Source organism: Chelonia mydas, chromosome 6, assembly GCF_015237465.2.
Source record: "Chelonia mydas isolate rCheMyd1 chromosome 6, rCheMyd1.pri.v2, whole genome shotgun sequence".
In the NCBI taxonomy this organism is placed as follows: domain Eukaryota; kingdom Metazoa; phylum Chordata; order Testudines; family Cheloniidae; genus Chelonia; species Chelonia mydas.
The window spans coordinates 99,951,568-99,965,415 of NC_051246.2; the positions used below are offsets into that span (position 1 = coordinate 99,951,568).

The 13,848-nt window shown below is 40.6% G+C and overlaps 1 protein-coding gene across 3 annotated transcripts in view; it reads right to left on the reverse strand.

Moving 5' to 3' along the window:
* The window catches only part of PTPN21 (protein tyrosine phosphatase non-receptor type 21), a 61,304-nt gene continuing 47,456 nt past the window's right edge, over positions 1-13,848 (reverse strand). For all 3 annotated transcript variants that reach the window (XM_037900808.2, XM_037900810.2, XM_043548706.1), the window contains 4 exons: positions 13,072-13,200; positions 12,448-12,682; positions 11,861-12,021; positions 1-10,948 (listed from right to left, as the gene is read on the reverse strand). In XM_037900808.2, coding sequence (XP_037756736.1) covers positions 10,820-10,948; positions 11,861-12,021; positions 12,448-12,682; positions 13,072-13,200 — 654 coding nt within the window. In that variant the 3' untranslated portion in view covers positions 1-10,819. The remainder of the gene's footprint in view (positions 10,949-11,860; positions 12,022-12,447; positions 12,683-13,071; positions 13,201-13,848) is intronic.

The following is a 13,848-nucleotide window of genomic DNA, read 5'->3' on the forward strand; positions in this document are numbered from 1 at the left end:
TTGCTTCAAATATTTATTTCCATGGCAAAAATAGACTATGATATATTCATTTCACATATATTACATATTCAGTAATACAAGCTTTTCTGTCTATGAAACACAATTTGTACATTGTTTTGTTTTACACACCAATTTCAGTTTTACAAGAATTAAAGCTGTACTGATTATACATTTTTTACAGTATTGATGGCAATACAGCAAAACATACATATTAACCACTAGCTTGATACTAGAAAAATAATACTTGAAAATCCACATGTGCTGCTGTTTAAACAAAAGTAGTGTATACATCCCTGCATACTGGCTCGAAGGAAAAGGATGCAACTGGGGTCAGATCCTGCATTCCTTTGCCACATAGCGTTCAACCCTGCAAGCTGTTGAAAACCCTTGACTCCCACTAACTTTAGTGAAAGTTAAGCAATCTCAGCAACTTGCAGGAATGCTTAGTCAGAACCTGATGAGTGTTCAGGACTTTGCCGGATCAAGATCCTAAAACTCCCACTGAAGTCCCATCCAATATCAGCAATACAGTTGACGGGCATTTTGGGTACAAAAATAGTCCAGGAGAGGGCCCTGTACATGGACTATGTTTATCTTCTTTGTGAGAATTCTCCAGCATTAGCAAGAAGATGGACTGGATGATCTAACAGATCTTTTTCTCTCTCTAAATAGAATGATTCTAGAAATCCAGTGTGCTGAAAGTTTCTCATTATAGTACTTTCAGGTCTAAGTTTTGCTTTAGCTTTTCCTAACAGAAAAATGTCATCTAATTCCCTTTATAAGGTTAGGCATCTTCTGAAACAGTGCTTCATAAAGATGATTATTTGGTAAGATTCTTACTGCTGAATATTTGAAATGAAATAATATGACAAAGTTTATACAAAACAATTGGCTAGCCTGCTGCAGTGCTGCATCTTTTGTCATCTGTATTCATTAGCTCCTTTGTACATCAAAATTTAATTCCCGCCTCCCATCATCATTTATAGCCAAAGAAAGAACACCCCAAGAGAAAATACAGTGGAGGCACATCCTTCATTTCACAGTGCAGTGTCTTGTGGAAAACTGTGACAAATACAGTCAAAGCTCACTTACTAATTTTTTGTTTTGAAATGCACATTAACAAAAAATTTGATTTTTTTAGTTAAGTACAGAATCCCTGCTGATTAGTAAAAAAATAATATACATGACCAAAACAGAATGAACCAAGTTAGCTGGTCCCAACAGCATCTTGGTAATAAGGTTTGACTGTACAGCCATGCCTAAAAAAAAGCTGTGAAAGTTTGTGAGATTATCTGAAGCATTAAGATCTCTGCATGTGCTGCACTGAAATATGACTTCTACGTTCATGGTTAAATGCTATTGCTTAAGGGCCTAATGTGCAGCCCAGCCTTAACCTGGCACAATGTAGGTCAGTCACGTCTACTGTAAATACTTGTCTGCACCCAGAAAGCATATAGCTGAACATCTAAATGACTTTAATTGCACGCACAAATAGTTGCCAGTGCAAACCCTTATTTTCCCCTGCTGTTTGCAAGTGTAACACCAGAGACCTGTGTTTGCAAATCTGACCCTAAATCTGTAAACAGACGCTGAGCTGATAGGTTGCACAGAATAAACTTGCAAAAGAGAGTTTGGGTTTTTTGTTTTTTTTTTTTTTTTAATAAACACAGCCTCTGAACTAAAATGTTCGGCGTTTCAAAAAGCACTTTTTAAAAAACCCTGCAAAAACAGAATCTGACTAAATAGTCACTTATCCTACTACGTCTCACAAAACGTCCTATATGAATCAAACCCTTCTAGCTGCTCTAGTGTCAATAAAAATTGTTCCAAAACCTTCTCCATTTGCCTCTAGCCACTCCCTGCACCCTCACCCCCCATTCCACATGTCAGAGTTAGTACAAGAGAGACAGATTTGGGGAAACTCTTACCCACGTATCCTTTTAATTTTTCAAGAGTCTACAGATGGAGAATCTTGATCCACTGCTTTGGCCTATTCTAGGTATCTGTGTTTAAATTTAAAAGGAGATGTGAGTATTTAAGCTCTGTGGGCCTTATCCTGCACCAGTGCTGAGTGTTTTCAACTGCCACCATTGATTTCACAGAACTGAGGGAGCTCAGCATGTTGCAGAATTGGATCCTGGTTTTGCAACAGTTTGTAGATGTGAATCAAATTAATTTGCAATTCTTTACAAATGTCATTGTTGGACTGGTCAGTTTTGTGGATTTAACATTGTCCCAGCCCCTCACCTGCTCCAAGGAAACCTCAGTTTCTGAGAATAATATTTTCCACACTACTTCCATAAATATCTTTGAATGGCAGTTTCACTTATTTGAAAAAGAAATAAAATAAATTATTAATCCGTTATTTATTAGCATTACGTTGGAGGGGAAGTTCACCTTTTTGTGAAACACTTGAAAGGCAAGTGAACGAAATTTGCTTTATATTTACCTTGTTTCCTCACAGTTTACAGTCAGCCCAATCTTGCAATATGCCCATGACTTCATTAACCTGGCTGCACAGTGTTAAGACAGAGGCACCATAATACAAATACCTCTTTGGAAGGTAATTGTTCAAGCACCTGGGGCCTGATCCAGAGAAGTCAATAGATACCCTCCCTCTCACCTCCATTGACTTGAGTGGGCTTTGGATCAGCTGTTTAATGATTCTTCAGAAGCGGAGAATGGCTTCTGGTAATGAAAAGCCAAATACAAAGAGTTGTTCTTTCACTGCTCAGCCCTACTTATTAATTTAAGAAGCTACTTTGGCAGAATTCCCCGCATGCCTTAAGTATTAACCCAGCAATACACATGCAGGATTACATGGTGAGATAGAAAAGCACAAATACACTAATAGTAAAATGATGTTCTTTCAGTTTAGCCCATCTATGTGATATTTATAACACTCTTCTACATTTTTCTTTGAAAATACTGATGACAATTTTCAGCTGCCTTTATCAAAAAAAAATCACGAGCTCTGCTTTGCTAAGTTCCTTGTAATTAAATGTTTTTCTAAAAATATCCATAGATCCCTAGAGTTGTATTTTTAACCTGTTCACTTGTGTAAAGGGTTATTATTATGTGCACAGTGGACACTACGGCCTAAATCTGGCCCAGCTATCCACAGGGGTGGACATTCCTATATGCAGTGGAACCACCACATAGCTCTACCGTGCAGGCTGTGAAGAAGCCACACAGGAACTCTGTGTATGCCATGGAGTAATGCTCCATGGGACTCACGCCACAGAATTATGGAGGAGTGATTTACAGCCTGATCCAAAGCCTACTGAAGTCACTGGGCATCTTTCCATTGATTTGAAAGGGCTTTGGATCAGGCCCATAGAGAAGAGCTTGTCCATGACTGTACAGATCCACTGGCCAAAACTCTCACATCAGGGGAGTATGCAAAAGCCATTGCTACAGCCTCCAAGATTTTCTAGTGATTCTTAACTCAGGCCTGGTCTAAACTACAGAGTTAGGTCAACACAAGGCAGCTTTAACTACGTAAGTGTCTACACTTAAATTTGGCTCCTACTGACATAACTGCCTGCTATGCCGACTTAATACTCCACCTCCACGAGCAGCATAGAGTCAAGATTGATGTAGTTTGGTTGATGCAGTGTCAGTGTAGACACTATGTGGCTTACATTCACCATTACTGGCTTTCCAGAACCGTCCCACAATGCCCCACACTGACAGCACAATTGATGCAAGTGCTCTTGGTAAGATTGTGCATTGCCGACAAAGGAGCAAGTGATGCACAAGTGATGTAATTACTGGATTGGCTGTATGCCAATGTAAGTTAGCTCGACTTAATTTTGCAGTGTAGACATGGCCTCAGACTTTGCAGAGTTTTACAGAATTTGATCCTAAAGAAGCATTTTCCATTTAGTCCCACAAGAGAGAGAGTGAAGTCTCACTATATATTTCCAGTAGCAGCATCCTTAATTGTCCCTGAGAATTCTGAAATTCTAAGTCTGAAAAAGAGCAGTATCTTTTCCCTGCTATTTATTGCAAGATCATCTTTATTCAACAGACTTTCTATAACAAAGAATACAGCTTAAACTTTAATTATATATGTAGTTTCTCCCAAGTATTTCTACATCAGTAGGATAGGAAAGTGGATTTGGTGAACCTGGCCCCACTTGGGAGTGGAATTTTAAGCCTTTGGCAAATAAACGTACCTGCAACCCTGGCTGGGGCTGGGTTTAGCAACAGATTCCCTTGTAACGCTCAATATTCTATGAAGAAACATGGTACAGATAGATATCCATCCAGTTTGCATGGACAAATGTGTGGTTTTGAAGGTTCAAAGCATTTGAATGCTAAAACCTGAGTATACATTTAGACTTAAACACCGTTTCTTAATTAGTTCAATAGCAATTTTAAATTTCATTTTGTTACAGAGAGCTGTTGAATTTCATTTTTATTGAAAAATCTTTTGGAGAGAAACGGGTTGGCTAGAATGCTCTCAGAGCTGGATCCAGCAATTCTTACTCACACGAGTAATCCCACTGATTTATATGAATGTTCATGCTGAAGTAAGGTCTATATATGAAAGAACTGCAGAAGTGGGCCCACGAGGCCAGATTCTGAGAGGTGCAGATAAACCATTTGACATATAAGTTGCAGGTAGTTTGTAGGTTAGCAGATGTGAATTATAGTGTGCCACATCTTCAGCAATTAGTTTCCTCTGGATCAAGGCACTGTTCCTGCTAGGTGTGGTTCTGGTTGGGCAAAGACATGGTAAGCATGTTATCTTAGGCCTGCAGTTAAGAGGAAGAGAGGGTTTTCTCTGTAGTGCTCAAACTCATTTTTCATCATCATGTTCCCATTACGCCTCTGGTGTTTAGGGCAGTGACAAAGCTCCTCCACTCCTGTCTGTTTCTGGCAAGTTTTTCAATGGTTCCCCAGCTGTGCTCCAAGTTTTTCAGCTCAGCTTTCACAGCTCTTCGTCATGTTGTTTTCAGACAGCCTCGTTTTCGCTTGCCTTCAGGTGTCCATCTTATTGCCACTCTGGCGATGGAATCAGTTTCCACCCGAAGCACATGGCCAATCCATCTCCAACGCCTCCTGGCAATGATGGTGCTCAGATCCTGTTGGCTGCACTGTGTCAGTAGATCTTGGTTTGAATTTGTTCTGGGCCAAAAGATACGGAGGATTTTTCTGAGGCAGGTTATATAGAATGAAGATAGTTTGGACAAGTCATACTTTCTCATTCCCCAGAATTCTGCACTATAAAGTAACGTTGAAAGTACGCAGCTCTGATCAATCTAGAGTTTGGTTTTGGTTTTGTATGTTGATGATTTCCAGACTGTATGTAAGCTCCTGAAGGTGTTCCTGGCTTTATTGATTTTGCTCCGGATGTCCTGGCTTGTTCCATCATCCTGGTTGGTGGTGCTGCCCAAATATGTGAATGTTTCCATATTGGTGAGAACATAATCCTCTATCCGTGATGGTGAGGCAATAGTAAAGGTCATGATACCTGTCTTATTGCAGTTAATTTTCAGTCCAATTTGCTGGCTGAATGCGTTGAGTCACGTTTTTTCTTGTATATGGTGTTGGGTATGTAATAGGAGAGTGAGATCATCTGTGATGTCCAGGTCTTCAAGGGATGAGAAGGGTGTTCATTTAATGCCTCTCGGCATGTCTTCTGTTGTACGCTGCATTACCCAGTCAATGGCAATGTTGAAGAGGATTGAAGATGTGACACCACTTCTGATGTACTCCTGTTTTGACTTCAAAACTGAACTCATTGTGGTCAACACTGCATGTAATGTTGAAATAAAAGCTTTTGATGATGACAACTATATGGAAAGGGATTCCCTATGCCTGCAGAATGTCCTCTGGTGTCTGTGCCTTGTCATGGCGGGACAGCTTGAATGCTCTAATGATCCCCAGAGTCTGTGTTGGTGGGGGCTTTTTGCTCCTGGTAGGTTCAGCCATGCCGGATTGGTCTGTGGGAAAAGGTCCAGACAAAACAGACACCCTGGTCTTCCAGGTTGGGGGTTAGGCATAGAGCTAACAACCCTGTCCCATAAAAAAACAAAAATGTGTTACAGAAACAGCGATAGAGAAATGACCATTTCTGTGTGTGATGGCTTTCAGGAGTCAATGACCCATATGACTGCCAGTGGTAACAGCCAAAAGGAAGCCACTAGCATGAAGACTGAAGTGTTCAACACCAAGACAAAAACCAGACTTGGTTTTTGGAACGTAGGGACAATGTACGAAACAGGGAAGATAGCTCAGGTCACAGCAGAGATGAGATGCTACAGCTGACACATCCTGGGTGTCAACTAGAGCAGATGGACGGGATCAGGAAGATTAACAACAGACTCAGGAGAAACTTTGCTGTATTCTGGACGGGATGATGGACAACACCATGAGGATATTGTCATCCTTTTGAAGAAGGGAGTGGAGCATTCCCTGCTTGAATGGAAACTCAGCAGCAGCAGACTTATGAGAGCCAGACTGAAAGGGAAAACATAATATCACCTTGATTCAGTGCTATGCTCCGACAAATGACAGTGATGAAGAAATAAAGGACAAATTCTACCTTACATTACAGGCGGAGTTAAAGAGTACCATGCCATGACCTATCATCATGGGAGACCTGAATGCCAAGGTCAGTAAGGACAAAAACAATGACAGAGCAATGGGAAGACATGGGTGTGGCACCATGAATGAAAACGGAGAGAGGCTTGTTGGTTTCTGTATTATGAATGACCTAGTCATCAGTAGAACCCTATTTCAACATTGTGAAATTCACATGCTGACATGGTGTTGTCCAATGGCAGAGAGAAGAACCAGATGGACCATATCACAATCAATGGAAAATGGTGACGCTCACTGATAGATGTGAAAGTGAGAAGGGGTGCAGATGTTGGTAGCGACCACCACCTTGTGACAGCCTCCATCAAGCTAAAATTAGAAATGTAGGCCCACCAAACAAAAGGACATAGACGTTATGATATTGACAAACTAAAGGCCCCTGAAATACAGAAAGCCTTCATTCTGCAGTTAATACAGAAAGCCTTCATTCTGCAGTTGCAGACCTTGGTGAAGAGGAGGGGAATGCAGATGAGGAGAACAACAAGAAGTGTGACAAAGTAACAGCAATTTATAAACAGAGCAGTGAAGCCTGTCTAGGCTACAGGCAGAAGAGAAGGAAGGAGTGGATTCCATCCAGCACATAGAACGCCACAGAAACCAGACAAGCCCTGAAGAAAAAAGTTTTAGACACAAAATCCCAGAAGCTAAAAGGACAAATACCACGAGCAGTACAACAAGGCACACCGGGAAGTCAAACGCCTTGTGAGAACGGACAAACAGCATTATATTGATAATCTGGCAACACAAGCAGAGAATGCAGCTGCTTGTGGTGAACAAGGAACAGTCTACAAAATGATGTGGCTTACCAGTGGTAAACGTCAGACACCAACAAACACTCATCAGCGTCAAACAAGGCCACCTACTAACAACCAAGAAAGAACAAGAAATGCGCTTGTCATAGGGGGAAGAGTAGCATAAAATCCCTCCTTGGCAGCTGTACTGGATTCCCTTACCTGTAAAGGGTTAAGCAGTTCAAATAACCGAGTTGGCACCCAACCAGAAGGACGAATGAAGAAAGAAGATACTTTCAAATCTAGGGAGGAAGGATTTGTTTGTTGTTCTGTAGTTTGTTCCTTCTCCGGACAGAGGGAGAAGCCAAGCAGGTACAATATCTCCTGAAAATATACCTGGAATAATCCATCTAAAACCACAGAAACTGTGAGTAGGGCCAGGAAATGCGTTAGGTTATCTTTTGTTTTGGTTCACATTGCTAAAGCAACTGGTTGGTAGTTTATTCTCAAGCCTCCCCAGGAAAGGGGATGAAGGGGTTTGGGGGAGATAGGGATTCCAAGTGACCCTTCCCTGAATATTGTGTGTAGATCACTTGGTGGTGGCAGCAATATCAGTCGAAGGAATTAGTTCCTGAGAGAAGTTTTAACCTAAGCTGGTAAAATAGAAGTTTGGGGGTCTTTCATGTGGGTCCCCACATCTGTACCCCAGTGTCCGGGTGGTGGGGGAGGGGGGCGACTGACAGCGCTGGACAGAGCATTTAAAAGAATTGCTGAACAGGGACCTACCTAAAGAGAAAGCAAATATCCAGGAGGCAAAAGATGATCTTGATATCAACACAGACATCCCAGCTAAGGAAGAGATCATTCAAGCCATCAAATCCTTAAAAAATGGGAAAGCTCTTGGCAAGGATAACTTGAATGCAGAATTGTTCAAGGTAAATCCTGAGTTAGCAGCATCTATCCTGGCCCCTCTATTTACATCAGTCTGGGAAAGGGGAAAAGTGCCAGATGAGTGGACCAATGGGTTTATTTATAGTGAAGATACCAAAGAAAGGAACTCTCAGTGATTGTAATAACTGGCGTGGTATCACACTTATCTGTGCCAAGCAAAGTATTGTGTATGCTGGATTATGATCTTACATCAGAGGCAGTTGATTGCGTTCTCAGAAAAGAGCCAGCTGGTTTTCGGAAAGGGCGTGGATGTACAGACCAGATCATCACTTTATGAAACATAACAGAACAATGCTTAGAATGGCAACGGCAACTCTACAAAAACTTATTTTTACCAAGGGCAATATGAATTGGAAAGGGCATCAAAAAACACTACATGGCTCTTGCAATCGACCCCAAAGTAATATAATTTTTTGGAGGAGTGATATTTTAACACTGTCATTTGGACCTTGTCTGTCATTTTGGGAGCAGATCATTACAGAGGAAACTGAAGCAACCCTTTATTATCCTTTAATTAATAATTTCACAATTTTTTTCTTGTGAAGGGAGCTTTTAATCTCTTACACTAGGGCTTAAAGCTTCCTCACAGCTAATCAGAAGTAAATGGCACCATCCTGACAGTCATAAAAATGACTAACAAATAAATGCTAATCCCATTCCATTCTGCGGAGCAGGTTTATCTCTCGGGGAGGTACAAAATGTTTGTTTGTTCACTGACTGGTCCTCCAAAGATTCAGGGATTGAATTGACCACTAGACATCTACAAACAACAGAGAGAGCTCTTGAATCGAGCTGTTTGTCACTAAATCTCAAAGCACTTTACAAAGATGGGGAAACATTATTACCCCCGTTTTACAAATAGAAAAACTGAGGCACAGAGAGGTGAAGTGATCTGACTTAGGTCAAACAGTGAGTTAGTGGCAGACCAGGGAACAGACCCTCAGGTCTCTTGACTTCCAGTTTCATGCCGCATCCAGTGACTATGTTGCTTCTTTTTCAGCAAAGGAGGTCACTAAAATACCCACATCTCCAACATCATCATCGTTTGAGTGTTGCTATCATTCTCAGATGGCCTCCTGTATATCAAACACCCTTAACTCAACAATACCATACAAGGCTAACAAAATAAGCTTAGGAATTCTATGTAAATTAAGATGTTTTTAAGCTTTTCTTGCTAGAGAGAGTAAAAATTAATACTGAAGTCTTTGCACTAACCACGTGTAATCAAAAATCACAGCTGTCACACTTGCACCATCATTTGCACATACTCATTCCCCATTCACCACTATGCCAACTTCCTACTTTTAAGTTCTGTTATCTCTCACTTCATCATTTCCAAAGGCTCTTCCTAAATTAACACAGTTAGGTTAGTAATGGTACTTAAATCTATTAAATGATATATGGTTACAGTTTATATACTTAGCTATATAAATGAGAGCAAAAAAAAAGTGCTTAAAACATTTGCATCCACTTCGATTTCAACCAGTAAAATCAAACTGTCCTCTAAATATATGAATAATACTGAATATATACCTCCTCTTGTCCATTTTGTTACCTAGAACCCTGTAGGTAACTGACCTTCTCTTGTTCATTTACTTTTATCTAAAACCGTTGACAGTAACATCTTCCCCTTGCTGATTATTACCTACAACTCTGTAGGTAACTGTGCCTCTCTCTTACCACTTATGCCACCTAGAAATGTGTAGGCAACAATGCCTTCTACTTGCCTATTTTATTACCTAACACTCTGCAGGTAACAAGACTTTTCTCTTGCCGATTCTACTACCTAGAACTCTACAGGTACCAACAGTTTCCTCTTGTACTTTTCCCTTTTGTACAAATCTTGAAAAGTTAATTTGAGTGTCTTCATTTTTGCTCTTCTCTGAACAATTGTTCTGTTTATAAATGTATAGCTCTTTGAAGACTAAAAAAATTAAATTTGCTGAAAAGAAAAATAACTGTCCTGATGTTTTTAGGTTTCTAGCAGCTGCTGGTTCTGCTAAATGAACCAGAAGAAACTAAGTCTAAATACAAAATGGAAAGTAGAGTGAGACTACTTAAGACCTTGGCATTCCAATGAGGCAGTCATGCCCCTCACTATGCAACTCTACAGATGATATTTTTTCCATGCCCAGAGCTAATGCTCTGTTTTTTAAAAAGCAACTTAGACTAAAAATCCGATTTCCAAAATCACCCAGTGTACTTTTGGTAAAGTTGACAGTTAATTTACCTAGAGTAACACAATCTCAAGAAGGTGGGCAGGTACATCAGAAGAGCACAGTTGTTTTAGGTTAGAACCTTCCTGACATGGCTGAACACAGAAAGAAGTTAGTCCAGGCAATATCTTGCTTTGCAAAGGTTGATACCTTGCACTTGCATTTAATATCCCCACACCATGCCAAAAAGGTAACTCTGCATGAGTCATCTATTGAGGAAAACACCAGAAAGGCAAGTCTGCCTGGACAACTGCAATTCTCCTTTTATAAACTCTTGAGGTGAATGAATCCCATAGAAAGTGGTGGGCGTCATATAAGCCTAGAACTTTTAAGGAACTGAATGAGAACTCCATAGACGAAAGTGTATTGACAGAGAGTCTGCACCATCATCATCCTCTGCTGCCTCAGCATGTCCAGCACTCTTGGGATGTCCAGCATCTGGAAAAAGAAAGAAGTTAACTGTTATAATGACTGGTGATTAATAAGTCTGAGGTTTGTTCTTTCAAAACAGGAGAGATGTATGATCTAAGCACAAAGTCAGTAACTCCTGAGCTCAGATCTCAGCTCAGACAATTAACCCTCAGTGGCCTCGACCAAGTCACTTAAATTGTCTGCCTCATTTTCTTTATCTGTAGAAAGGGCTTAATACTAATTTGCCTACTTCATAATGAGGCTTAATAATTTAATGCTTGGCAAGTGCTTTGAAGATGAAAAGCAGTGTCAGGTGTAAATACTAAGTATCATCAGCATAGATAAAGTGTCTTAGTTTCAGTATCATCTTTCAGAGCACATTCAAAAATGAAAAAAGCAACAAGTGCAATAGTCTATAGCTGGTCACCTTGGGTGATGGCCAGACAGGGCTAATGTCTCCTCTAAATATTTTATTAAACTGTCACACTGTCTTCTACACAACATTAGTATTATAAATACAGATACACCCAGCAACCAGGCAAATCTAACGAAGTGCAGGGATTAGACTGAAAAAATGCATCTGTAAAAATCAGTCATAAAGCCAAACTAGCAAGATGCTGGGTACCCTCAGCTCCCACTGAAGTCCACGGAACGTGAAGATGCCCTGCACCACACAGGCATTGATCAGCACCTTGCAGGACAAGATTCCGGAATGAATACTACATTTTAATGCACACCTGATGCACTAGCAATCACTTTTACAATATTACTAAAGGTGGTGAGCTTGTAAGGGTTCTCCCACCCTCAGCAGTAAGGATTTTCCATAAGCCACATCACAAGTGCTCAATAGCAGTACAACACTTATGATCTGGGTCACCTGAGCAATCTCCACATACATATACCAAAGCTTTTATTTTAAAACATAGGCAAGAAGATAACCTCATTGTGTTCCAAACAGGCAATCATGATCTCTGACAGTATGACCACTCCCGTTCTTCCCACACCTGCGCTGCAGTGCACCAATACAGGAGGGTTAGAGCTTTTAGGATCTGCTGTGCTGTTTGTATGGCGCCGCACTGATTGTATCTCCTCCAAGTATGCTGTCCATTCCAATGGAAAAGAAAAAGACACGTAAATACACATATTATATCACTACCATTGTAACTAACATCAGAGAACAAACTGCAGCATTCCTGACAACAATCATTGATTTACTGAAACATTTTTAAACAGCCCATCAAAGCAAAAGGAAGGATTATTTGTTTGCCTGGGTGGGCTCTTGGGGAGGTTATAGCCTAATTCTCTTTTGCTGGAGAGCTGTTAAAGTGACAGAATGCAGTGTAATTATGTTTCAATTTATATGGTTTTTAATAATTATGTACATCAGTTTAGAGGCAGAAAGACACACATTTCTACAAAAACCAGCAATCCAACATCCATCACTGGTGTGAAGAAACCTTTAACATCAGTATGCTCTACAACCATAGGAGGTGTTGCGGCTAATGGAGGGGATGAACACAACTTACACAGAAATCCCTTGGGATCATCTGGGCACCCGTGCTCTGGCCAGTCAGTGTACTGCAGATGCCAAACTGTTCTCTCCTGCCCTGTGAGAAGGTGTTTGATCTTCAAGCCTGTAGTTGCATAGCAGCCAGAGTCTGTCCGGAATCGTGTAGTAATCTTAAATCTCCCATAGGTGACAGTGTTGTGCCTTGAGCCAAGCCGGGGCCAGTACCTGAAGCTCTTTTCTCGCCCACCCTCCTTGGAAGCAAAGCATTGTAAACATAAGGCATGAACACACACACACACACACACACACACACCTGAACTTGCTGTAACAATCCCGACATTTCTACCCCACAATGTATCGCTAAAGGGCTTCTCCACACACTTAGACTCGGACTTAGTAAATGAGGAAACCATTTCTAAGGCTGAGTCTACACTAGAATGGTTGGCCAGTATAGCTATCTCAGGAAATTCCCCGAGTGGAGACCAGTTTATACCAGCAAAACTTCTACCAGTTCCCTGAATAAAAAAGCTATACTGTCAAAAGGATTTTTTTACTAATATAAAAATATCACACAGGATCACGATCCTAACATTACTAGATCAACAAATATTTCTAAAGTAGACCTGGCCTAAGGACCCACCTCTTCTGCTGTCACCATTGCTATAATGGCAATCCCTTGTTCCCACACCATCTGCCAGAAATCCTGACATGTATTCTGCAAAGGGCCCTGTGTAGCAATATAGTCCCACTCAATGCCACTGACAGAGACCTGTAAAAAATGCAAAAGGAGAACGTTAAATTACTGGTTACCAAGAAAGTTGTTTGCAAAGTGAGCGACTTTAAAGTTTGGAGTTGAAAGTAACATTTGGGAATCAAATGAGGCCACTTGTAAACCACATAAATCTGATTCCACCTAGTATTTGCACCCTGTCGTGTTGTAGTCATCATTTATATGGTCCTTTAAAAAAGTTAAATGAACATTTAGGAGGAGAAAAACAACTAGAGACATAGTATTTTAAAAACCAACTATACTGGACAACTGAGGCTACATCAACATTCTTTCATATTGGGTGAATTCTGTGCATTTAGACAAATTAGGCTTTAAAGACATTTTCTAGCCATTTCAATGCCATTATTACAGCATTAAAGTGAGTCTACACTAGTCAGAATGTTTTTCCTTCCAATTCTGATTCAGGAAAGTCAAAATGCTGACTTATAGCTTGTTATCAAGTATGGAAACTGTTCGATACTATGCCAGGCAGCAAAAGGCCATTAAAAAAAAACATATAACCTTGTTTAGAGCTGCCTACAGATAAGAAGGAGATCTTAACTCTCTTTAGAAGCAGTAAATCATTTAGGACTATAACCCACCTCCCTGTGGAAACACCCACTGGAAAAGGGCAAAGGGCCCTGGCCC